General features: G+C 41.1%; 1 protein-coding gene and 2 long non-coding RNA genes across 10 annotated transcripts in view; 1 reads left to right on the plus strand and 2 right to left on the minus strand.

The window, feature by feature from the left end:
• Nucleotides 1-902: 902 nt before the first annotated feature.
• Nucleotides 903-16193, minus strand: LOC112256857. 4 transcript variants are annotated; one of them, XR_006083871.1, is made up of 5 exons: nt 15753-16193; nt 15389-15558; nt 9399-9522; nt 2394-2481; nt 903-2121 (listed from the first exon to the last, which is right to left on the minus strand). It is a non-coding gene; the product is annotated as an uncharacterized LOC112256857 (long non-coding RNA). The 4 variants fall into 4 exon arrangements; XR_006083869.1 differs by having other exon boundaries at nt 903-2126; XR_006083870.1 differs by adding an exon at nt 10504-10577 and having other exon boundaries at nt 903-2481; nt 15753-16021.
• Nucleotides 16194-16242: 49 nt separating this feature from the next.
• LOC112256854 lies at nt 16243-21609 on the plus strand. 3 transcript variants are annotated; one of them, XR_002954473.2, is made up of 3 exons: nt 16243-16299; nt 20487-20577; nt 21049-21609. It is a non-coding gene; the product is annotated as an uncharacterized LOC112256854 (long non-coding RNA). The 3 variants fall into 3 exon arrangements; XR_002954472.2 differs by lacking the exon at nt 16243-16299 and adding an exon at nt 16338-16475; XR_002954471.2 differs by lacking the exon at nt 16243-16299 and having other exon boundaries at nt 20334-20577.
• A 575-nt stretch (nt 21610-22184) lies between these two features.
• Nucleotides 22185-27051, minus strand: part of LOC112256852 (AT-rich interactive domain-containing protein 4A) — a 63969-nt gene continuing 59102 nt past the window's right edge. For all 3 annotated transcript variants that reach the window (XM_024430397.2, XM_024430398.2, XM_042325300.1), the window contains 3 exons: nt 26555-26746; nt 24516-24662; nt 22185-24210 (listed from right to left, as the gene is read on the minus strand). In XM_024430397.2, coding sequence (XP_024286165.2) covers nt 24107-24210; nt 24516-24662; nt 26555-26746 — 443 coding nt within the window. In that variant the 3' untranslated portion in view covers nt 22185-24106. The remainder of the gene's footprint in view (nt 24211-24515; nt 24663-26554; nt 26747-27051) is intronic.

Below are 27051 nucleotides of genomic sequence, written 5' to 3' on the forward strand. Positions count from 1 at the left end.
CGTTTAATACATTCGCCAAAAGAAAATATACGCAGTGTGATGGCTAAAATAAATAGGGAGTCGATTCCTCTGCAATAAAAATAACACTGAGCTAGTTGAACTAGATATATTTTCCCTACATTTCGATTGTTTACCTACTGCACAGACAAGAGTAGCCTGCTCTGCGCACCCTCCGCCCCTTCCTTCCCCTTTTCCCCCAGTCTCCCTTCCTGATTAACAACACCCAGTAGGCAGGCAGAGAATCATTTCCCCCTGTTATACAACTGGGAGAGAAGGAGAGTGAAGAAAGAAAAACAATGGCAGCAGAGGGAGGGAGGAAAGTAGTTTATTGCAGTCTCCACATACCGCTGGCCTGGCACGGTACTGTATCGTGGTGGTGTGGTCCTCCATCCTTGGCCAAGAAAGAGTCTGCACCATGCCGCTGCTTTTCCAAAACAATGTTGCTTTCACTGCACCAAAAATGTGCCATGCTGTTAGGATACATGGGTACTGGTTGCACATGTGTGTATTTGTGAATACTGTGTTTTGATACATTTCAGACTCACTTTAAATTACAAGCACTGATGTCTCTGAGGTGACAGTATATGATGTATACTGCAGCGTCTGACCACATGAAATAAATGCACCTAAACAAATTACCAAGAAAACATGATTTAGTTTCATAGACCAGCCCATCAGTGGCAGGGGAAGCTAGAAACGCCACAAAAAGAGAAGATGGAGTCTGGTTTTTATTTAGAGTCTGTGCAATACACAGCAGGCTGAATGACTACCAGCAGCAGGCGAGGTTGTTATGTGGGCTGTATGTGGACAATTCTCACTCTATTTGTGCACCAGGGATTGTGACAGACAGCCAAATGAAAGAGCAGACATCATCAGTCAACAAAATAAGACAGAAAAAGGTGTGGCATGGGAAGAAAAAGGGTTTGTGCCATTTATTCCAACACTGGGCCTGCGTGCCAGGCGCGGTTCAATACAATTCCAACACCAATAGTTTTGCTTGATTTAAGTGTGGAGCGCAAACTCAGTAAAAAAAAAAAAAAAAAAAGGTCTGAATGATCCTAAAAGCAAATGGCAAAACAGTGCCTTCTCTCTTAGGTTTACACATATGGATACAATTCAAACATAAGCTTATTACAAATCTATGCCACATCAACTAGCCAAACTACCCAATAACGTAAATCCATCTATGTAAGTGGAAGGTCAGTACTATAAATATCACAGGCAGAACTATATCACAGGCAGAACTCAACATCGCAACAATTAAAACGATTTACAAATTCTGCCTCAGACCTCAGAAGACTTTAAAACAACCAAATACATAGCTTTACACAAAACAAAGCAGAGGAGGTTAATAGATCCCGCCTGCCTCCATCCTGAAAGGATCCTGTGATATCCCCATGGCCCCTCACGCATACACTGAGCCGCTCACATACCAACTGTGCTGATGTCTCTCTCCCCATCTCGCTCTGTGGAACATTTTGCAAGCGCAGGGGTTAATTTTTTTAGCTTCAGCTAAGTGCCTGGCACGTTGCCAGACAGATGAATTCTGGGAAAGGCTTGCCAATGACAAACTGCCAACATTAAGCAGGCCTGACAGCTCCTCTCCTCCAAACTGGGCAGCAGTTCAAAGTGCTCTTTTATTTGAGACGCTGGCAGACTGCCAGCAGCATGCAGATTTACGTTAGGGCAATTCCATGCTAACGGAATTACACCGAGACTTACTTTTCACTTTAAAACAAACCATACAGCTCTATGCACAATGACTACTTTTAACAATTTAAAGTAAAATAAAATGAATAATTTACTGGAAAAACAGTGTAGATGCAAAGATTGATAACAGAATTATGGTAAAATCTCCCTCAGTTTTATTCTGTTATCAAACTTTGTATCTGCACAATTCTTCCTGTAAAAGGTGTTATTGTAAAATGTTCAGTGGAAATTGTTAAGTAGTCCTATGGTTTGTTCAACTATGAAATAAATGTTTTTTGTTTGGTATATGTTTTAAAGTGAAAAACCTAAGTCTCAGCGTAATTACATTATTGTGGAATCACCCTTTACCTACTCTCTTCTCACTCTCTGATGAAGCTGACAAATGCTGCTGCCGTTGCCATGGGGATCCTTCTGAGCTAGGAGACAGAGCAAAGCGGTCCTGTGAATTCAAGTGCACAAGTACAGCGAAATACCCTTCTCGCAAGCTCTAAACCCAACAATGTAGTAATCAATAACAATGTAATACTAAAAACAACATAAGGTAGAGAGAACAAAAACACACGAGAACTAAAAAATAAGAAGAGCACGAAAAGTAAGCATACTACAGTGTATATACATGGTCAGTCAGTTCCAGTACCATATTAACAATGTACAGGAATACTGGATCAATAGCCTTCCCTCACCACTTGGGGTTGTCCCGTCAGGAAGCCCATTATCCAGTTGCAGTGGGAGGTGTTCAGTCCCACCCTGGGTCCTAAGCTTGGTGACGAGCTTGGAAGGGACAATGATGTTGAACGCTAAGCTGTAGTCAATGAATAGCATTCTCACATAAGTATTCCTCTTACAGTGCATTCGAAAAGTATTCAGACCCCTTGGCTTTTTCCACATTTCGTTACAGCCTTATTCTAAAAATAATTCAATAGATTTTTTTCCCTCATCGATCTACATACATTGCCCCTTAATGAATAAGCAAAAACATGTTTTTAGAAATGTATTAAAACTAAAAACTGAAATATTACATTTACATAAGTACTTAGACCTTTTACTGCAGATTCTCAAGCTCTGCCAGGTTGGATGGGGACAGCTATTTTCAGGTCTCTCCAGAGATGTTCGATCGGGTTCAAGTCTGGGTCCTGGCTGGGTCACTCAAGGACATTCAGAGACTTGACAATGCAGGAGTGGCTTCAGGACTTGGCTGTGTGCTTAGGGTCATTTTCCAAACTGTTTAAAGGCACAGTCAACTTAGTGTATGTAAACTTCTGACCCACTGGAATTGTGATACAGTGAATTATAAGTTAAATAATCTGTCTGTAAACAATTGTTTTAAAAATTACTTGTGTCACGCAGAAAGTAGATGTCAAAGTAGATGCCAAGACTATAGTTTGTTAACAAGAAATTTGTGGAATGGTTAAAAAACGTGTTCTAATGACTCCAACCTAAGTGTATGTAATCTTCTGACTTGAACTGTATAGGATAGTCAACCAGCATACAATCAATCATTTTAATAATCTGATACAGCAAGTTTCTTGGAATGAAATTAAGAGGATAATGATCCTCAGCACACCTATATCTAGTTTTTAAAATTAAATATCCACATCTTTCAATCTTGCTTTCCCTGAAAAAAATAAAAATGACTAAAGTACAGCCTAAAATAAGAAAACCCTGGCTTACCAATAGTATTATTAAAATCCCTTTAAGAAAAAAAAATATACAAAAAATATATTTCAAATCCTATTCCATACAACCATGTGAGATTCAAAATATAGGAAAACGAAATCAAATGATTAAAACAACCATAAACACTATGACAGTGAACTCTCAAAGCACAAGAACAATATGAGAGCACTATTAATGAAATCCTCAATAAAAAGATTAAACCCAAATCCCTCCCCAATGAATTCCTAGTCAAATGATCACTTACTTCTGATCCAAAAAAAGACAGCACACAAGTTAAATCTATTTTGTCAGACAAAATTCCTGTGACTTATGAAAGTCCACTCCAATTTATGAATCTGTCCCAATTCACCCCTGTCCTGAGGTATATGACATCTTATTATCTCTGAAAAACACTGCCTCTGGTCACAACAGATTGGATGCTAAGATAGCAAAAGACGTGGTTGATTTCATTGTCACACCTCTTCCCCACATTTTAAATATATAAATTGTTAAGGGCATTGAGCCTTCTGAACTGAAAATGGCCAAAAATTGTTCCAATTTATAAAGCTAAAGATCCAGCATACTTTACACATTACAGACCAATTTCAATTTTTCCAGCTAGCTCAAACATGTTTGAGAAGCTTGCATATAACACATTCATCAAATAGCTGAACAAGGAAAGGTTGTTATACAAACATCAGTATGGCTTCAGAAAATCTCACTGCCTAACTAGTGGTTACTTACTTAATTGACAAAATACATTTGGCAAATAACCGCAAACATCATACATTAGGTATTTTTTTTATCTATCAAAAGCAGTTGATACTGTTGATCCTCATATTTTATTACAAAAACTTGAAACTATGGGTGTGACTGCTTTGGTCTCCAGCTTGCCTCAGGGATCAATTCTTGGACCCCTATTATTTATGATTTTCACAAAAAATGTAAGTATCTTATTGATGTTGCTAATGATGAACTATGTAATATCTCAAAAGTGGTTTAAAATGAACAAATTGTCACTGAATAAAAAATATATTTTTTTATTATTTGGTCCAAAGGAAATAAAATACAGATTATATAGTGGTCCATATTGATAATATACCTATTGATCAGGGCTGTACAACACGCTTTCTTGGTGTTCTGATTGATGATGAGTTGTCATGGAAACCACACAAAGACAATAACCTTTAAGATTGCCAAGAATACGGGGATACTTGGCAAAATGAGATACAGTGCCTTGCGAAAGTATTCGGCCACCTTGAACTTTGCGACCTTTTGCCACATTTCAGGCTTCAAACATAAAGATATAAAACTGTATTTTTTGTGAAGAATCAACAACAAGTGGGACACAATCATGAAGTGGAACGACATTTATTGGATATTTCAAACTTTTTTAACAAATCAAAAACTGAAAAATTGGGCGTGCAAAATTATTCAGCCCCTTTACTCTCAGTGCAGCAAACTCTCTCCAGAAGTTCAGTGAGGATCTCTGAATGATCCAATGTTGACCTAAATGACTAATGATGATAAATACAATCCACCTGTGTGTAATCAAGTCTCCGTATAAATGCACCTGCACTGTGATAGTCTCAGAGGTCCGTTAAAAGCGCAGAGAGCATCATGAAGAACAAGGAACACAACAGGCAGGTCTGAGATACTGTTGTGAAGAAGTTTAAAGCCGGATTTGGATACAAAAAGATTTCCCAAGCTTTAAACATCCCAAGGAGCACTGTGCAAGCGATAATATTGAAATGGAAGGAGTATCAGACCACTGCAAATCTACCAAGACCTGGCCGTCCCTCTAAACTTTCAGCTCATACAAGGAGAAGACTGATCAGAGATGCAGCCAAGAGGCCCATGATCACTCTGGATGAACTGCAGAGATCTACAGCTGAGGTGGGAGACTCTGTCCATAGGATAACAATCAGTTGTATATTGCACAAATCTGGCCTTTATGGAAGAGTGGCAAGAAGAAAGCCATTTCTTAAAGATATCCATAAAAAGTGTCGTTTAAAGTTTGCCACAAGCCACCTGGGAGACACACCAAACATGTGGAAGAAGGTGCTCTGGTCAGATGAAACCAAAATTGAACTTTTTGGCAACAATGCAAAACGTTATGTTTGGCGTAAAAGCAACACAGCTCATCACCCTGAACACACCATCCCCACTGTCAAACATGGTGGTGGCAGCATCATGGTTTCGGCCTGCTTTTCTTCAGCAGGGACAGGGAAGATGGTTAAAATTGATGGGAAGATGGATGGAGCCAAATACAGGACCATTCTGGAAGAAAACCTGATGGAGTCTGCAAAAGACCTGAGACTGGGACGGAGATTTGTCTTCCAACAAGACAATGATCCAAAACATAAAGCAAAATCTTCAATGGAATGATTCAAAAATAAACATATCCAGGTGTTAGAATGGCCAAGTCAAAGTCCAGACCTGAATCCAATCGAGAATCTGTGGAAAGAACTGAAAACTGCTGTTCACAAATGCTCTCCATCCAACCTCACTGAGCTCGAGCTGTTTTGCAAGGAGGAATGAGAAAAAATTTCAGTCTCTCGATGTGCAAAACTGATAGAGACATACCCCAAGCGACTTACAGCTGTAATCGCAGCATAAGGTGGCGCTACAAAGTATTAACTTAAGGGGGCTGAATAATTTTGCACACCAAATTTTGTGGAAGTTTTTGATTTGTTAAAAAAGTTTGAAATATCCAATAAATGTCATTCCACTTCTTGATTGTGTCCCACTTGTTGTTGATTCTTCACAAAAAAAATACAGTTTTATATCTTTATGTTTGAAGCCTGAAATGTGGCAAAAGGTCGCAAAGTTCAAGGGGGCCGAATACTTTCGCAAGGCACTGTATCTCCTAAACAGAGGCACTGCTCTCAGTCTCTACTACACAATGATCTTCCCATTCATCCGTTACTGTAACATTATATGGGCCTGCACACACACCAAACTACTATCAATCTATCACCTGCAGAAACGCTCTGTAAAAACAATATCATCTGCTGGTGTTAGAGACCATTCAGTACCGCTTTTCAATGCGGACGACTGAAAATGTATCAAATTCATTATTTTCAAGTTGCTTGTTTACTGCACTTTAAATCACTTATTAACCTCTCTCTTCAAAAACTATTTTACAGCCACATATGAATTCCCTAACTACGTAACAAGAAGCAGACAACAGCTACATCACCCATATTCAAGAACTAATTCTCAATATACTATATGCAAAACTATCACCGTCGTTGTTTAAAACAAAACAAATAAGCGGCACCTACTGAAGCAACAAACAGACACATGCATACAAACACACATATTACAGATGGATTGTGTTAAAGATATGTCGTAGTAGAGTACAGTCGTGTCCAAAAGTTGAGAATGACAAATATTAATTTTCAAAGTCTGCTGCCTCAGTTTGTATGACGGCAATTTGCATATACTCCATAATGTTATGAAGAGTGATCAGATGAATTGCAAAGTCCCTCTTTGCCACACAAATGAACTGAAACCCCTCCAAAACATTTCCACTGCATTTGAGCCCTGCCACAAAAGGACCAGCTGACATCATGTCAGTGATTCTCTCGTTAACACAGGTGTGAGTGTTGACGAGGACAAGGCTGGAGATCACTCAATCATGCTGATTGAGTTCGAATAAGAGACTGGAAGCTTCAAAAGGAGGGTGGTGCTTGGAATCATTGTTCTTCCTCTGACACACATGGTTACCTGCAAGGAAACACGTGCCGACATCATTGCTTTGCACAAAAAGGGCTTCACAGGCAAGGATATTGCTGCCAGTAAGATTGCACTTAAATCAACCATTTATCGGATCATCAAGAACTTCAAGGAGAGCGGTTCAATTGTTGTGAAGAAGGCTTCAGGGCGCCCAAGAAGGTCCTGGCGCTTGCTGGACTGTCTCCTAAAGTTGATTCAGCTGCGGGATCGGGGCACCACCAGTACAGAGCTTGCTCAGGAATGGCAGCAGGCAGGTGTGAGTGCATCTGCACGCACAGTGAGGCGAAGACTTTGAGGATGGCCTGGTGTCAAGAAGGGCTGAAAAGAAGCCACTTCTCTCCAGGAACAACATCAGGGACACACTGATATTCTGTAAAAGGTACAGGGATTGGACTGCTGAGGACTTGGGTAAAGTCATTTTCTCTGAATCCCCTTTCCGATTGTTTGGGGCATCCGGAAAAAAAGCTTGTCTGGAGAAGACAAGGTGAGCGCTACCATCAGTCCTGTGTCATGACAACAGTAAAGCATCCTGAGACCATTCATGTGTGGGGTTGCTTCTCAGCCAAGGGAGTGGGCTCACTCACAATTTTGCCTAAGAACACAGCCATGAATAAAGAATTGTACCAACACATCCTCCGAGAGCAACTTCTCCCAACCATCCAGGAATAGTTTGGTGACGAACAATGCCTTTTTCAGGATGATGGAGCACCTTTCCATAAGGCATAAGTGATAACTAAGTGGCTCTGGGAACAAAACATCAATATTTTGGGTCCATGGCCAGGAAACTCTCCAGACCTTGATCCCATTGAGAATTTGTGGTCAATCCTCAAGAGGTGGGTGGACAAACAAAACCCCACAAATTCTGACAAACTTCAAGCATTGATTATGCAAGAATGGGCTGCCATCAGTCAGGATGTGGCCCAGAAGTTAATTGAAGTTAGCATGCCAGGGTGGATTACAGAGGTCTTAAAAGAAGGTTCAACACTGCAAATATTGACTCTTTGCATCAACTTCATGTAATTGTCAATAAAAGCCTTTGACACTTATGAAATGCTTGTAATTATACTTCAGTATTCCATAGTAACATCTGACAAAAATATCTAAAGACACTGAAGCAGCAAACTTTGAAAATTAATATTTGTGTCATTCTCAAAACTTTTGGCCACGACTGTAGAGTCCCATGGGCAAACACTTGTTAAATCTGTTATGAATGTATTGTAATGTTAAAAAACACTTGTATAACTGCCTTAATTTTGCTGGACCCCAGGAAGAGTATTGGATTTGTCCCAAACATAACACAGTGTACTTAGGACAAAACGTTTATTGCTTTGCCACATGTGCAGTGTTACTTTAGTGCATTGTTGATAACAGGATGCATGATTTGGAATATTTGTATTCTGTACAGGCTTCCTTCATTTCACTCTGTCAATTAGGTTGGTATTGTGGAGTAACTACAATGTTGTTGATCCATCCTCAGTTTTCTCCTATCACAGCCATTTAACTAACTGTTTTATAGTCACCATTGGCCTCATGGTGAAATCTCTGAGCGGTGTCCTTCCTTTAACTGAGTTAGGAAGGACGGCTGTATCTTTGTAGTGACTGGCTGTATTGATACAACATCAAACATGTAATTAATAACTTCAACATGCACAAAGGGATATTCAATGTCTGAGTTATTCTTCATCTACCAACAGGTGGCGTACTTTGCGAGACATTTGAAAACCTCCCTGGTCTTTGTGGTTGAATCTGTGTTTGAAATTCACTGCTGAACTGAGAGACCTTACAGATAATTGCATGTGTGGGGTACAGAGAAGAGGGGGTCATTAAAAAAAATCATGTTAAAACACTATAATTGCACACAGAGTCCATGCAACTTTTAGGCTTGCCAGAACAAGGGGCTTCAATACTTATTGACTCAAGACATTTCAGCTTTTCAGTTTTAATTAATATCAAACATTTTCAAAAAACATCATTCCACTTTGACATTATGTGGTATTGTGTGTAGGCCAGTGACAATACATCTCTATTTGATCAATAAAAAAGTCAAGGGATGTGCAAACTTTCTGAAGGCACTGTACACATTACAATGTATAAAATAAGTCATATTTACTGGCTAAACATTATGAAGAATAAGTATCATACAGTTCTTTTTAAAGTGCACAATGCCTCGGGTATGGCACAGATGCAGGTTTTTGTTTGGGAGGAGGAAATAGTCAAATAGACTATAAAGATAGCCAATTATGTCTTCAAATTGTGAAAACATGACAAACAATATTTTTTCCCCCTCTTACCTGGACTGCACTGTTTGCAGGTTGCCATCGGTGGGTGTTGCTATGGCAACCCTAAGAAAACTGCTGCTGCACACCTCTGGCTGCCAAGCTGCTGCTGTTGTTAGGGATGGCCTCCAGAAGTTTCCTGCAGAGATAGAGAGAGAAACCAGCAATCAGCCACCTGCCTCAGCTCAGATCAGCACTTTATATCTCCCTCTCTCTCAGTATTCCACACATGGACACAGTCATTCAGATGACACAATGAGCTGATTGCTTCACAGAGCCTCCTGGGTTTCTTATTACATTTTCATCACAATCTCTTCTGTAGAGATTTTGCTATGCTACATTGTGTGGTCATGTTCTAGCTTGAAGATGTGTCACACAGCAAATGTATCAATATTTATTGTTGGATCCAAATGGCTTTTCTCTCTAAGCCAGCTAGTCAGATGGATGATACTGGTTGTATATTTAGTCATCGTCATCAATGTAGTGGAATGTTTAGCATCAGCTACTTTTCCTGGGGTCCAAACATAATTAAAACAAAACAGCCTACATCAAATATAATACAAGACAGTACTCCAATTACACATTTACAATATAAAATGTACAATACAACAAGTGAAAATAGTTAAACAGATGGATGGTGCACTCCAACAACAGTCAATCGGTCAGTCTGCAGGATGTCCAGCATAAACATTTCTTCTGGTCAAAGGGCAAATGGGTCATAGGAGAACGGTCTCTTCCCACTAAAACAATGACTACTATATACTACTGGTATGTTGAATCAACATTGGACAAGTAGGAAGAAAATAATACCATTCAATTGGTTAACATGCTCCTGCATCCCAGTTTTTACAGCCCTGTGTAGTCTTTTCCAAGTCCAACGTCTGCTGATATTTCCAAACAAATTCCCAAACCACTTTCAGCAGCTTAGCCCAATGACGTCAGACAGATGCATTGTTTACAGCTGGAAAATATCACATGTATTGTTGCTGTGGAAACAAACTGTATTCACCACCACAATAAATATAATGACTGAGTAGAGTCAAGTGACTATTACAATGTCATTATGGCAGGATGTTGTGTGACTGGGTTTGCAAAATTACAGGAACTGTCAATAAATTACCTGGTTTTCCAGAAATCCTGGTTGGAGGATCCAGGTTGCCTGCTTATGCCCTCCTAATTCCGTGAATTCTCCAACTGAGATTTTGGGAAAACCAGGGAATTTATTGAAAGTTCACGGTACTTTTCAACCCTATGTGAGCAAATACACAAATAAACAAAGCAATATACTTGCTAAACCTCTGGAAGAATTCTGCCAACTCATCTCAAACAAAGCAACATTGAGCATAGGTCTATATATTGCTCCCACACAGTGGAATTCCTTTTATATTAGTTCAAAAGTACCTGGTCATCTGTTCAACAGACACTTCCTCATAATACAGGGGCCAGACATGACTCTAAATCCTCTCTCTCTCAGGGGATGTAATGGAAGCTCTGAATCCAATCAATGATAGGTGTTCAAACCTAATGGTGGATTTGGCTGATGGTAACTAACTAAACTATATTTATTAATGGGTCACTGGGAAGAAAGTAGATGTTACCAAATACATTAACAAAATTCCTTTGCTTATCATAAATGTGTTTTCCACTGGTTCAATGAGTCTACAAAAAGCTATTCAAAATTCAGACACCGGTGAAGTCACCGTTAGGCTGTTGTGTTCTTATACAGACAAGAAAAGCAATTACCTGGACTGCGTCCCAATTGGCAGCCTATTCACTACATAGAGCTGTGGTGAAAAGTAGTGCACTATGGGCCCTCGTCAAAAGTAGTGCATTATATAGGGGATGGTGTGCCATTTGGGAGGCAATTACCTCCTTTGATCTGGCGCTGTAACAGGCTTAGAGGAAAGACCCCTCAGAGGAGACGATTAGGCCGTGTAATTCATCTGAATTAGGTCCAGGCTGACAGATGAATGCTCCAACTGTGCGTGTTGTTATGGCTGGGGCCGATTCTGTGTGTGTCATGACTGATGATGAAATACTTGATGACATCACATTTTAAAAATAGGAGATTACCGCCCGACTGTTTCTTGAGGACACTTGGAGATGTAATGCAGTGTGTTCCAGTCAGATTCCTTAACGTTAAATCAATAATGAAAATAAGACGATGGCAACTACAACATGAGACGGGTAATATGAGGCATTCATGAGACAGAGTTCAGCTACATCTAGCTAGTCCCTCTACATTTATGTACAGAAATCAGATACCATGGGTCTCTGGGTACCAAATCAGATTCCATGGTCATCATGATTGACGAAGGAACTGTCCCCACTTGTGTTTGTAGATTTCTATAGTGAGATTGACCAAATATTGAAAATAAATAGATTCTAAAAACAAGGCTTCACACAATTCTGGTCTTCTCAATCTACAATTATCTTATAGTGTCATTATGCCAAAAGGGTTTACATAATGTAAAAAAAATGGTGTTCTGTTTTGTACAGACAATGTGCGTGACAGTGATCAAGTGACCTGAATCATATAATTAAGTGGCCTGAATCATTCAGGGCATGGGTTGTTTCACATATGGTTTGATGATGTGTTGAGAAACAAAAGGCAAAGACTAAAAATAGCCAATCCCCAAAGTGAGCGCAGTCTGGCAGCTGTAGAGTTAAAACTAAAAAAAGAGAAGGAGAGGTGCAAGGAGGAATAGAAATAGCATGGTTGCCATGACAACTGGCTTAGAGGTACTACCAGATACAAAATGGTGCCCCTTCAGACATCTTATAGCATAACGTACTCCTTCTCCTTTAAACATGCACTAATCATTACAATAACCAGAGTCTCACACCACATATGTACAGTACATCACTGTTGTACCCGGCCATTCACAGTTCATAAACATTTAAGTCCATCTTGAACAAACTAAATCAACAGTAATTGCAACCAAGCAATGATCAATTGTGATCTTCAAGAAAAGGACTATATGAACATATATTGTGACCTGACCAAGTCCTTAAATAATATATGGACACATTGGACAGACAGTTATTCGATACAAATGTCAAATGCCTGTAACTGATTCAGTGCATTCCCTTATCAACACTGTTGTGTCCCTCTGGCTGCATTGCTGGCTGTATTGCTTAGGGAGGCTGATCTAGTAACACTGGTCAGTTGGGCAAACAAAGCAAGGGTATCGAGTCAATCTTACAAGACTAATGCATTTCCCAATTCTCTTACACACCGACACGCGCGCCCCCACACACACACTCAGTGATCCATACACAGACACACAAACTGATGCTTTCTGGGCCATAATTAACTCCATTCTCGCCCACACATCCATCACCATGGTCACTAAGCAGCACAGCTCCACTCATGAGAAAGCAATTCCACATTGGTGTGTGTGTGCATGTTTGTGTGAGAGAGATTGGCGAGCAGCACCATTCTAGAGGGAGGCTGATTAGATTCAAGGGGAAGATTGTCCAAGGCTCTCACACGGGTGTAACAGAGAACCAGGCACTGACATTTCCTACCAAACATGTAGCCTGCTGCCTTCACACAAATTACAGTTCAACCGAGGACAAAGGAGGAGGAGGACAAGCCAGTAATAGCCTAGGCCTGTGGTTGAATGACAATGGATAGAATAGTAGTACTTATACAGCCTTTCTGTTGTTGTCAGACATCAACAATAACAGCTCAATTCTTCAAACCTGGTGCTTTTCAAATAGGTTTCTTATAAAGGATCACCTCCGCATCAGTAAAAACATTAATTTCCATCTTTTTAAAAAGCCAAACATTATTTCAAAGTATTTCAAGAGGGTGGGGTTATCAATAAACTAAACTCCATTGTACTTCTATTGAACAATGAAGGGCACTGTCTGTCTGTCTATTTGCACAGCTGTGCACCAGTCAGTGACATTTGTTTTCACCTGAATGCTTTCATGCTTAAAGGCCCAGTACAGTAAACAAAATAGATGTTCCTGTGCTTTATATATATTTCCAAACTATTAGGTTGGATTAATAATGGGAAAAATTATGATAATGCCCATTTAGTGTAAGAGCTATTTTAAAGATCGCCTGAAATTTCAGCCTGATTTGGTGGGATGGACTTTGACTGCCAAATGAGTTAGACCAATAAGAGAATTCCAAACCTCTGTTAATAACAGCTAATTTTCCATTTTTCCCCTCTCAGACCACTCCCAGACAGTCCTAGCAAAATTCTTGCTAGAAATTGCTATTTGCTAAGAAGCTATTTTTGTTTATTTTTGACCATTTTAATTGAAACAATCACAGTAAGGTACTTAATTATTTCCCAGAAATGATTTGATATTGAGATAAAAACAGCTGCATTTGGGCCTCCCGGGTGGCGCAGTACAGCGCCAGCTGCGCCATCAGAGACTCTGGGTTCGCGCCCAAGCTCTGTCGTAACCGGCCGCGACCGGGAGGTCCTTGGGGCGACGCACAATAGGCCTAGCGTCGTCCAGGTTAGGGAGGGTTTGGCCGGTAGCGACTCCTGTGGCGGGCCAGGCGCAGTGCGCGCTAACCAAGGTTGCCAGGTGCACGGTGTTTCCTCCGACACATTGGTACGGCTGGCTTCCGGGTTGGATGCGTGCTGCGTTAAGAAGCGCGCTTGGTTGGGTTGTGTATCGGAGGACGCATGACTTTCAACCTTCGTCTCTCCCGAGCCCGTACGGGAGCTGTAGCGATGAGACAAGTTGGTAGCTACTAAAACAATTGGATACCACAAAATTGGGGAGAAAAGGGGTCAAATTAAAATATATATATTTTTTAAAACAGCTGCATTTGGAACTTTAATTGAGTTTTACACCAGAAGAAAGGAGCATACCTAATTTTCCCATGTAACTGGATGGATATTAGCAGCCAGCATAATATAATAGCGGTACAGAGTTGATATATTCATGCCGTGCGTTGTGAGCCTTTACCACGATTTTCCTACTTTACAGTAAACGTGGGCTTTAAAGTAGTCAGTGGTGCTTTGTATGGATCTCCAATGTTCAGGAGGAGGCTGCGTTCCGAAGCTTGTGGCTAGGGAGACGAGAGGGAGACCGAGCGAGGCCCGGCAGCCATTGTAACAATTCAGAGTAGTCTTGGTGCTCGGCCAACGGAGCCAAACACAGGGACATTATGTATGTTTATGACAAAACCAAAACGGAGAATTGACTGGCCGCCAAAACATGAGCTATATGTATTGCATTCGTTTATCGTTGTATCACACAACATGTTAATAAGCCAGTCATAGGCCTACTTGTAATGAATCCAATTATATATATTGTCAGACTTGAATTCCAAACATGCATTTGACTTAGCATGCAATGCAGTCTGGCTCATTGTACAACGCAGCTTTTCAATTTGGTGGGTAACATTTGAAGATATTTTCTGTAATGCAGATGCTGACAGGTGTGTGTTGACCTGACTGCAATAATGTGGTAAAAATGGCCCAGTGTAAATCTGTCGTGTTTGCATCAACATAAAGTGACTAATGATAATGAGAGGTTGCCAAACAGAGGAGTACAGAAGGCAAATGGTTATTAGTTCAAAGAACTGAGGTTGAAAGTAACATGCTTGTCTTGTATTCCATCTCATCAAGAGTGACAAATGGAAATAGCAAATCACCAAAATCAACAAGGACAGGAAAAAACAGTGTCATTGTAGCCTATTAAACAGTGTTTTCAGATTTTTTTGTGTGAATAAACACTTCCTTTTTAGAATCTCCAGCCTTCTGCAAAATCCTGTGCTTCCTACAGAACCAGTAGGTTGGAGTGACACTACTGCCCCCGAGTGGTGAAAATGATTCTTACATCTGTTGGAACTCTATGGCGACATCCGAAATGGCATCATATTCCCTATAGGGCCAATATAGTACACTCCTTTTGACCAAGGCCCATGGGGCTCTGCACAAACATAGTGCACTATATGGGGAAAAGGGTGCCATTTCAAACCCAGACCATGACAACTTATCAGATGCAAAGACACTTTGATGACTAACCTTGCGCTGTGTGAAATGTATTCTGTGTCCTGGAGCTGTGCAGCTGTGTAGTGTTCTGGGTGTTCCGGAGTTTAGTGGTGTTCCAGAGTGTGGGCTTTGGGTTTAACCTGCGAGGAGCTGGGGTCTTATACTCCCTCCACCCCTCCACTGCCTGGAAGGTTCTGGAAAAGCTAACGTAGGGGAGACAAATATAACTTTTTCCACAACTAACTTATAAAAGTTATTTCCACAAAAATTGACAATAAAGTATCTTATCATAACTAATCAATGAGGATAAACTATTATTTAATAATGACAGATGTCAAGGCTATTCTCATAATTTGTTTAAATAAAGCAAGTGACTAAGGTAAACTGGGTAGCCTACCTGTTGCTGGAACCACAGTGGGAGAGTCTGCTGCATCAAGGTGGGTAATATGAACATACTTGCCTTGCAAGTTGTTAGATAGCTAGATAAGCAAACAATGCAGTCGTTCTCTGCAACTTGCTGGTACTAAGACTGCACTCAAAGAGCTGAATAAGGCCAAAATCAAACCAGAAAATGCTCACCCAGAAACGGCGCTCCTAGTGGCCGGGGACTTTAATGCTGGCAAATTTACATCCGTTTTACCTAATTTCTACCAGCATGTCACATGTGCAACCGGAAGCGAACAAATCTCCAGACCACTTTTACTCCACAGAGCTCTCCCTCGCTAATCTGACAATAATTATACCATGATTCCTGTTTACAAGCAAAAACTAAAGCAGGAGGTACCAGTGACTCGCTCAAAACGGAAGTGGTCAGATGATACACTACAGGACTGGAATTTATTCCGGGATTCATCCAATGGCATTGAGGAATACACCAACATCAACTGCAGAGAGCGTTATCACACAGTCATCCAGAACAGCTGGTGCTCCATTTAGCTAGTCTGGTAGGCTCGCGTCTAGGTTCCCCTTTTAGTCCGTAACAGTTGTATTCGGCACGTGACAAATACAATTTGATTTTATATTAACATGTTTTACTTCCCGAAACATAATTGTTGGTTGAGGTTAGGTTGCTAGCTAGTAGGCACCTCTAAAAGGTTGAAAGAACAGCACAGCAAACCAAGTAAGAAGTTGCTAGACCTGTGCTATTTTAAACAATCGTTGGGAAATGAATACAACCTTTAGTCAGAATCGAGAAATATAACATAGCTTCTACTGTTAGCTACTATGAGCCAATATGAAAACACAGCAGCTGTTGCTTACAACAGTAACTTCCGGTCAAGGACATGATATCGTTCGTGAAATATCTCCATCTGCTGTGCATGATAGGGACTCCACGGGTCAGAACTTTAACCCAAAAAAAACAAATAAGCATTAAACAACAAAATAATAAACAACCACGGGTGAGAAAGTTAATCCAGCGATAAACACTAAAATAAGGTACTGAGACACTACTTCGTGTCACATCGGAGTTTTTATGCAGTAACACTATATCCACAATTAGAAATGTCAGTTCTTTTCGACAAATTATTTTTCGATTTTGAAAAGCGATAAACACTAAAATGAGGTACTGGGACACTACTTCGTGTCACACCGGAGTTATTTTCGACAAATTATTTTTCGATTTTGAATGTCATACATATCCACACGAACGTATAAAATATGTAACATTATTCTATAAATGTTTTTAAAACAATGTCTAATGATTCTAGAATTTTCTGTAACGTTACCTTTCAAGCCTCATCCACTGCAGTCCCCTTTTCACAACATGTACTTCGGGAACCTGGGTGGGTGAATGACTTCGTTGCTGTGTTCAAGAAAAGGGGATTGTTCATGCATTTTGTGCACACAATTTGATATCTAAATGTATGTCGTGTTTTCAAAGGCTTAACTGGATCTGCTGGGCTATATAGTTAGCCTGTGAACCTTACCAAATCAGCTTGGGAGCTTTTAGCTGCATACTGACCTTGCTTGCTAACACTACAAAAAGCCTTCAACTATGCAGCTGCTATGAATGCTTGGGCAAGTGTCATATATAGCTAGCTATCTTGGTAATTCAATACTCCCTATGCTAAAATAGTTAGAGTGAACGTACATCATACATTACATCTATAGGGCTGTCATTAAATCAGTTACATCATGTGTGTAACTTTAATCCAACAGAAATCTCGAATTTGACCACCATGGCTGCCCAGGTAACAGAGGCAGACCAGATTAAACAGGTGTACCGTGAGGATACTTCTCATACACAATTCACCATTTGTGAATTGATCGCCCCCCATCTAGCTTCAGAGTCTGTTCTGTTAGGTGACTGGGATATGCTTAACACCCCGGCAGTCCTACAATCTAAGCTAGATACCCTCAATCTCACACAAATCATCAAGGAACCCACCAGGTACAACCCTAAATCTGTAAACAAGGGCTCCCTCATAGACGTCATCCTGACCAACTGGCCCTCCAAATACACCTCCGCTGTCTTCAACCAGGATCTCAGCGATCACTGCCTCATTGCCTGTATCCGCTACGGAGCCGCAGTCAAACGACCACCCCTCATCACTGTCAAACGCTCCCTAAAACACTTCTGTGAGCAGGCCTTTCTAATCGACCTGGCCCGGGTATCCTGGAAGGACATTGACCTTATCCCGTCAGTTGAGGATGCCTGGTCATTCTTTAAAAGTAACTTCCTCAACATTTTAGATAAGAATGCTCCGTTCAAAAAATGCATAACTAAGAACAGATATAGCCCTTGGTTCACTCCAGACCTGACTGCCCTCGACCAGCACAAAAACATCCTGTGGCGGACTGCAATAGCATCGAATAGTCCCCGCGATATGCAACTGTTCAGGGAAGTCAGGAACCAATACATGCAGTCAGTCAGGAAAGCTAAGGCCAGCTTCTTCAGGCAGAAATTTGCATCCTGTAGCTCCAACTCCAAAAAGTTCTGGGACACTGTGAAGTCCATGGAGAACAAGAGCACCTCCTCCCAGCTGCCCACTGCACTGAGGCTAGGTAACACGGTCACCACCGATAAATCCATGATTATCGAAAACTTCAATAAGCATTTTTCAACGGCTGGCCATGCCTTCCGCCTGGCTACTCCAACCTCGGCCAACAGCTCCGCCCCCCCCGCAGCTACTCGCCCAACCCTCTCCAGGTTCTCCTTTACCCAAATCCAGATAGCAGATGTTCTGAAAGAGCTGCAAAACCTGGACCCGTACAAATCAGCTGGGCTTGACAATCTGGACCCTCTATTTCTGAAACTATCCGCCGCCATTGTCGCAACCCCTATTACCAGCCTGTTCAACCTCTCTTTCATATCGTCTGAGATCCCCAAGGATTGAAAGCTGCCGCAGTCATCCCCCTCTTCAAGGGGAGACACCCTGGACCCAAACTGTTACAGACCTATATCCATCCTGCCCTGCCTATCTAAGGTCTTCGAAAGCCAAGTCAACAAACAGGTCACTGACCATCTCGAATCCCACCGTACCTTCTCCGCTGTGCAATCTGGTTTCCGAGCCCGTCACGGGTGCACCTCAGCCACGCTCAAGGTACTAAACGATATCAGAACCGCCATCGATAAAAGACAGTACTGTGCAGCAGTCTTCATCGACCTTGCCAAGGCTTTCGACTCTGTCAATCACCATATTCTTATCGGCAGACTCAGTAGCCTCGGTTTTTCTGATGACTGCCTTGCCTGGTTCACCAATTACTTTGCAGACAGAGTTCAGTGTGTCAAATCGGAGGGCATGCTGTCCGGTCCTCTGGCAGTCTCTATGGGGGTGCCACAGGGTTCAATTCTCGGGCCGACTCTTTTCTCTGTATATATCAATGATGTTGCTCTTGCTGCGGGCGATTCCCTGATCCACCTCTACGCAGACGACACCATTCTATATACTTCCGGCCCGTCCTTGGACACTGTGCTATCTAACCTCCAAACGAGCTTCAATGCCATACAACACTCCTTCCGTGGCCTCCAACTGCTCTTAAACGCTAGTAAAACCAAACGCATGCTTTTCAACTGTTCGCTGCCTGCACCCGCACGCCTGACTAGCATCACCACCCTGGATGGTTCCGACCTTGAATATGTGGACATCTATAAGTACCTAGGTGTCTGGCTAGACTGTAAACTCTCCTTCCAGACTCATATCAAACATCTCCAATCGAAAATCAAATCTAGAGTCGGCTTTCTATTCCGAAACAAAGCCTCCTTCACTCACGCCGCCAAACTTACCCTAGTAAAACTGACTATCCTACCGATCCTCGACTTCGGCGATGTCATCTACAAAATTGCTTCCAACACTCTACTCAGCAAACTGGATGCAGTTTATCACAGTGCCATCCGTTTTGTCACTAAAGCACCTTATACCACCCACCACTGCAACCTGTATGCTCTAGTCGGCTGGCCCTCGCTACATATTCGTCACCAGACCCACTGGCTCCAGGTCATCTACAAGTCCATGCTAGGTAAAGCTCCACCTTATCTCAGTTCACTGGTCACGATGGCAACACCCACCCGTAGTACGCGCTCCAGCAGGTGTATCTCACTGATCATCCCTAAAGCCAACACCTCATTTGGCCGCCTTTCGTTCCAGTTCTCTGCTGCCTGTGACTGGAACGAATTGCAAAAATCGCTGAAGTTGGAGACTTTTATCTCCCTCACCAACTTCAAACATCTGCTATCTGAGCAGCTAACCGATCGCTGCAGCTGTACATAGTCTATCGGTAAATAGCCCACCCATTTTTACCTACCTCATCCCCATACTGTTTTTATTTATTTACTTTTCTGCTCTTTTGCACACCAATATCTCTACCTGCACATGACCATCTGATCATTTATCACTCCAGTGTTAATCTGCAAAATTGTAATTATTCACCTACCTCCTCATGCCTTTTGCACACAATGTATATAGACTCCCTTTTTTTTCTCTACTGTGTTATTGACTTGTTAATTGTTTACTCCATGTGCAACTGTGTTGTCTGTTCACACTGCTATGCTTTATCTTGGCCAGGTCGCAGTTGCAAATGAGAACTTGTTCTCAACTAGCCTACCTGGTTAAATAAAGGTGAAATAAAAAATCCGGTTTAATCTGAGTGTTAAATGAACACATTCATAAAATATTGTTTCTGTTCACAGTTCAAAGAATTTCTTGGCCCCTACAATAAACTCAGAGAACTGCTTCATGGACTGTATGAGGGATTTTACCACTAGAGAAGTAAAGCCAGAGGTAGGTTGACTTTCTTGATGTTTTCTAGAGTTCCTTCTTAAAAACCATTGAATGAGAAAGTCAGAGTTCACTTCCCTCTGACCTTCTCCAATGGGCTTTGAGAATGAGGCGAAGTTAATCTCCATAACATTTCCTTTTCCCATACTCATGTCTGAGAAGTAAATTGTTGTGGCCATCCTTCCAAGTCCTGTCTCGTCATTGGAGGCTAGGAAGTGGATAATCTCATCCACCAGAAGCTTCTCTTTCTGTAGCAATCGAGCCTGGGGATGAGGTTAGGTATTGGGTAAAATAGGACACAATGTGGTACCATTCCTCCTCAACAAAATGTTATCACTGAATGTTCCTGTATGTTAAAAGGAACATTCTACCAGGTTAGCTTCTTTAGTTGGAGTAGAAGCCTTTGCAGTGGACACCAATATTTGAAGAGGTGTAATATGTGATTTCATAGAACTGTCTTGGTTTCCCCCTCAGTCCACCTGCTCAGAGAGCTGCCTACAGAAGTACCTGAATGACCCAGCGCATCCAGGAGTACCACATCCAACAGAACGAAGCCCTGGCACAGAAAGCAGGTTTAATGGGACCACGGTAGAGAACTACCGCCCTTTAAACATGGACATAACGCTAGTAGACCCCATCCAGTCTGATCACAGCATGATCTACACACCACCATGACGCTGTTATTTGTGAATCAGCAGATGGCTAACCTACATCATCTACTTCTCAGGTTGACTGCTTGGACACTTCTAACCAGAGGGCTGTTATGAGCCCTCACAAGGAAAAGCCTGATCATGATGTATGAGATCATGCTGAGTTTTGATCCAGGCAGAATGTGAATTGTTTATTAGTGTATGTAACGTATTTTGTCTGATGTGAATTAAGAATAACATACTAGCAATAACTTAGGAAAAGGGAACAATTAACACTCCCATAAAAATCCATATTTGTAAGTAAATGTCTTGTAACATTGACCAGCTGTCCCCTCTTGTGCAACAGTCATTAAATAAAATGACCTGGGTATACTGGTAATTTTCCCATTGTATAATGTCCTATTTTGTTTGACCGCTAAACTGTACAGAACAAAACTATAAAAGCAACATGTAAAGTGTTGGTCCCACGAGCTGAAATGATCCATACGCACAAAGTGGCAGTCCTCAGAGCACTTGATGGTTTTTGTGACTGCACTTGAAGAAACTTTCCTCATTGACGGACATTGTCTTAAATGGACTGTCATTTTGCTTTCTGTTCTTCCATATACAACCCCTACCTTGTCACAACACAACTGATCAGCTCAAACACAAGAAGGAAAGACATTCCACAAATTAACTCAACCTGTTAATTGAAATGCATTTCAGTTGACCACATGAAGCTGTCAAGGCAAAGGGTGGCTACTTTGAATCTCAAACTATATTTTGATTTCATAGTTTTGTCTAAACTTAATTCTACAATGTAGAAAATGTTTTTTTATTTTTATTAAAAAACCTAGAATGACTAGGTGTTAATTTCGGGGGGAAATAACAGTAAGCGTTAGGACAGAGGTGGACGCAGAACGTCCCTCGGAGTGTCCGTCCACATGTCAGCCTCTAAAATGATCAGTAATTCACAAGGGAAATATTTAAAAACTTTATTAGAAATGAAGAGCTCTGCTTATTTTACATTAAGATACAAAGACTTTGCTCAGGTAATCTTAATACCTTCTTTCCTTCATCCAGGAATCTGTAGATAAACTTAGCTTTTAAGGAAGTACTGTGTGTTTTTCACAAGTCTATAAGGCATAAAAAATGTCCATGTTCTGAATGCTTCCATGACTCTTCTGTAGGGTTAGTTTCAGACTAATGCTGAAACCCACTGGGTTAGTATATAGTCAGTCTGTGTGCGTGAATGTTTCTACCAACTTGACATAAAAAAAACAGTTTTAATATACCAGTACAAAGAGGTATAAAAAAATAATATGTCATTCTTTACAGTTTGTCAAATGTATTTTTCAAATTCATGGTTTTGGAAGATCTATATACAAAAACAATCATAAGAAACCTCTGGGCTTCACATACATATTCCTTAAGCAACTTTTATTTATTGGTCAGAACTCATGTCGAAATAAGAATAGATGTTTTAAATTATAACAAATACAAGTACCAAGAAACAAAAGTGAAGGCCACCAAATTATGGTGTTCCCCAAAAACCATCTAGGGAAGAAAAAAAATGTTGAGAAAGTTGAGGGCCCTGTTGAAAATAGGTGAAACATGTACTGCACAGTAGCTACCCAATTGAAACATCACAGTCAAAGTCTGCTTTTAGATGAGCACACAACATTCTTTCAATATCAGAATTTCCCATTGTCCAAACTGTGGAAGGTTCGTGTCTCTATATTGTAAAAAATACTAAAATGTGTCCACTGACAGAATAAATATATTTAACAATGCAAGAAACCTTTTTTACACAAAATTTCAGGGCTAGAAATCTTTCATTAAATAACTTCACTGTTGTGATATATACTTTTTGAAATTTTCCATACTAAAATAAAAACTCTGCAATTACATATAAAAAGACAATACACTCGCAAAGGAAATTAGTCCACTGAAAACATTCTCCTGTGTTCCACTGTAATAAATCTTTTTCTAATATTTTTTTTAATTACTTTTCTTAAAAAGAGACCCCAAAATAGTTTTCATAATTAATCTGTGATGACACACTGCAATAAATGGAAGACAACGGCTGCAGTTTTCAGTAAACTACATTCCCTTTCGCAATTGAATTTGTCCCACTTTTCCAAAATAGGGCAATCTGCTGTAACACGTGTACTTTGGCAGTTCTGATGGAGCAAGCGAACATAATTGACCTTTTTGCAAACAATGTCCAAGGTGGTTAAGTGACCATTATTAACATGGTGGTTAAGTGACCATTATTAACATGGGTAGGGACCCTTTACATTGTAGATTACATACATTGTGTATGTCTGGTTCTGCTGATAGACATCATTGATTCATTACTGAATCTTGATTGCTCCCGTTTGAGGAACCAGAGGAGGTTATATCTGTTTCTGACAGAGTAAGAAGAAAAGTGCCATGGACTGTTCAAGGATGGAGAGTGAAGGGGTTTGGCTAGGAGTATCTGGGGTTTGTGGTTTCCTTTACATTCAACTCACGTAGAATCCATTTCCTGACAACACTACAGTAGTTGGACCACAATATCTACAAGGCAGGGAAGTGCAAGAAGTGGGAGTGGCCAAGTGGTGGATGGGATGCGGTAGGAGGGATGGGGTGAAAGGAGACAGAGGGGGCAGTCGAGTGCTTTTGGCCGCTGGCTCTGGTGTGTCAGTACGTGGGTATGTCTGAAATGGCACCTCTATGCCCTATATAGTGGACTACTTTTGACCAGGGCCTCTGGTCATTTAACACTGGCTTCTGGTCAAAAGATTTGCACTTTAAAAGGGAATAGGGTGCCATTTCGGACACAACCGTGTCTCCAGGGAGGCAGCGGGATGGTGGGAAAGGGTAGTCGTCATGGGAACCGTGGGGGAGAAGGCGTGTCATCACCTGCACTCGACAGCCACAGTGTTCTGAGTCGGTGAGGCGGAGGAGGGGCTCATCCCAGTGTCTGATGAGCCAGACGATGTTGAAGCTGTGGTGTGGGACACTGGGAGTGAGAGGGAGAGAGCAGGTTAGACAGCCGTATCCATCTTTCATACTCTGCACAATATTGTGGTGAGCAAAGAGACTATGGAAACAAAGCATACCATTACAATGGAGGGGGAAGAGAGCAGGTTAGACCGCTGTAAGCACACTAATACTTTGAAGTGCGTGTCAAAATTTGATTAAGGAATCATTCAAAAACAAAAGCATTTCAATACAAAGCTATTCAAGCAGTTTGCTCTGGAACATGACTGAGGACAAGAGTAACATTGGGTCTGAGTTGGGATGGAACAGGAGAAGCCATCCTACCTTCTCTTTCTTTCTTCTTTAACCTCTTCCGCCTCCTGTCTATGGAGGCCACTTCAGACTTGAGTGACATGTAATACTTCCTTATATCCTGTAGTTTGTCTTGTAAGAAGGAAATCCTCTCAGCACTTGTCATGCTGTCCAGTTCATCTGCTCAGAGAGACACAAAAGGTTCTTATTGTAATCGTCTGAGACCATCTGAACAAATACAGTTGAAGTCGGAAGGTTTACATACACCTTAGCCAAATACATTTAAAGTCAGTTTTACACAATTCCTGACATTTAATCCAAGTAAAAATTGAAAAGGTGAAAGTGTCTTAGGATCACCACTTTGTTTTAAGAATGTGAAATGTCAGAATAATAGTAGAGAGAATGATTTCTTTCAGCTTTGATTTCTTTCATCACATTCCCAGTGGGTAAGAAGTTTACATACTGAGTGTATTTGGTAGCATTGCCTTTAAATAGTTTAACTTGGGTCAACAGTTTTGGATAGCCTTCCACAAGCTTCCCACAATAAGTTGGGTGAATTTTGGACCATTCCTCCTGACAGAGCTGGTGGAACTGAGTCAGGTTTGTAGGCCTCCTTGTTCGCACACACTTTTTCAGTTCTGCCCACAAATCCACTGAAGTCAGGGCTTTGTGATGGCCACTCCAATACCTTGACTTTGTCCTTAAGCCATTTTTCCACAACTTTGGAAGTATGCTTGGGGTCATTGTCCATTTGGAAGACCCATTTGCAACCAAGCTTTAACTTCCTGACTGATATCTTGAGATGTTGCTTCAATATATCCACATCATTTTCCTGACTGATGATGCCATCTATTTTGTGAAGTGCACCAGTCCCTCCTGCAGCAAAGCACCCCCACAACATGATGCTGCCACCCCCGTGTTTGCAAGCCTCCCCCTTTTCATCAAAACATAACGATGGTCATTATGGCCAAACAGTTCTATTTTTGTTTCATCAGACCAGAGGACATTGCTCCAAAAAGTACGATCTTTGCCTCCATGTGCAGTTACAAACCGTAGTAGCTTTTTATGGCGGCTTTGAAGCAGTGACTTCTTCCTTGCTGAGCGGCCTTTCAGGTTATGATATAGGACTCGTTTTTACTGTGGATAGAGTTACTTTTGTACCCGTTTCCTCCAGCAACTTCACAAGGTCCTTTGCTGTTGTTCTGGGATTGATTTGCACTTTTCGCACCAAGGTACATTCATCTCTAGGAGACAGAATGTGTCTCCTTCCTGAGCGGTATGACAGCTGTGTGATCCCATGGTGTTTATACTTGCGTACTATTGTTTGTACAGATGAATGTGGTACCTTCAGGCGTTTGGAAATTGCTCCCAAGGATGAATCAGACTTGTGGAGGTCTACAATTTTTCTTCTGATGTCTTGGCTGATTTCTTTTGATTTTTCCATGATGTCAAGCAAAGGGGCAGCGAGTTTGAAGGTAGGCCTTGAAATACATCCACAGGTACACCTCCAATTGACTCAAATTATAAATGAAAAAATCTGCCTGTAAACAATTGTTAGAAAAATTACTTGCGTCATGCACAAAGTAGATGTCCTTACCAACTGCCAAAACTAGTTAAGAAATGTGTTAAGAAACGAGTTAATGACTACAACCGAAGTATATGTAAACCTCAGACTTCAACTGTACATACTTTGACCGTTCAGCTATAAAGCTATGCGTGCTTTCGAAGCCATTTCATTTACCACAGTAAATATAATATTACGTTTAAGAATATTCACAGAATGTAAGCTAAAATCCAAACCCCAGGGACAGTTTCCCGGACACAGATTAAGCCCAGTTATAAAAACAATGGAGAATCTACATTGAAGGGGATTTTTTTGTCCAGGACTAGCTTAGTCTGTCTGGGAAACCGGATGCTATTGCTAATCTTCAACACCTGAGCTCAGTGTGATTAACAGGGATGTAATCATTAATACAAACAGTTTCTATTGGATAAATTCAGGTAGGTCCCTCGGTGTTTGGTTGTATAGTGAGTACACTCCTGATTAGTGATAAGTGGTAAGTTCTACTTACTGAGCTGGAAGGTCCACTTGTATGTGCGAGGGGAGGGGAAGGAGGACTGCTTGTGTTTGTGCTTGTCCTTCTCTAACTCCTTACTGTTAGGAGAGACCAACTTCAGGCTTCCTTTAGACATTGAGTGTTTCACTGGAGGCATCTTACAGGAGGGGTCCATAACAGCCAGGTCCTCACTGTCACTGCTGTACTCTGGACACACATGTTAAATCATTTAATTGAACCCATAAATCACCTTACAGTCAAGAATGATTCAACCATAAACATTTTTTTTCCGGTGAGTCGAAGTAGGGCAGGATGGATGCCAAACGACGGCCTGTCATTAATGGAATCAAACTAGGGATATATATTGGTGAAAATATCAGAATCGGACGATATTAGCCAAAAAATGTCAACATCGGCTCGATGTCTAGTTAAACACCGATGTGCAAAACCGATGTCAAAGCTGACGTGCATACCTACACTACGTAGGTACATAAAGTAATGACACCACGTAA

This window comes from Oncorhynchus tshawytscha, linkage group LG08, assembly GCF_018296145.1.
Source record: "Oncorhynchus tshawytscha isolate Ot180627B linkage group LG08, Otsh_v2.0, whole genome shotgun sequence".
NCBI lineage: Eukaryota > Metazoa > Chordata > Actinopteri > Salmoniformes > Salmonidae > Oncorhynchus > Oncorhynchus tshawytscha.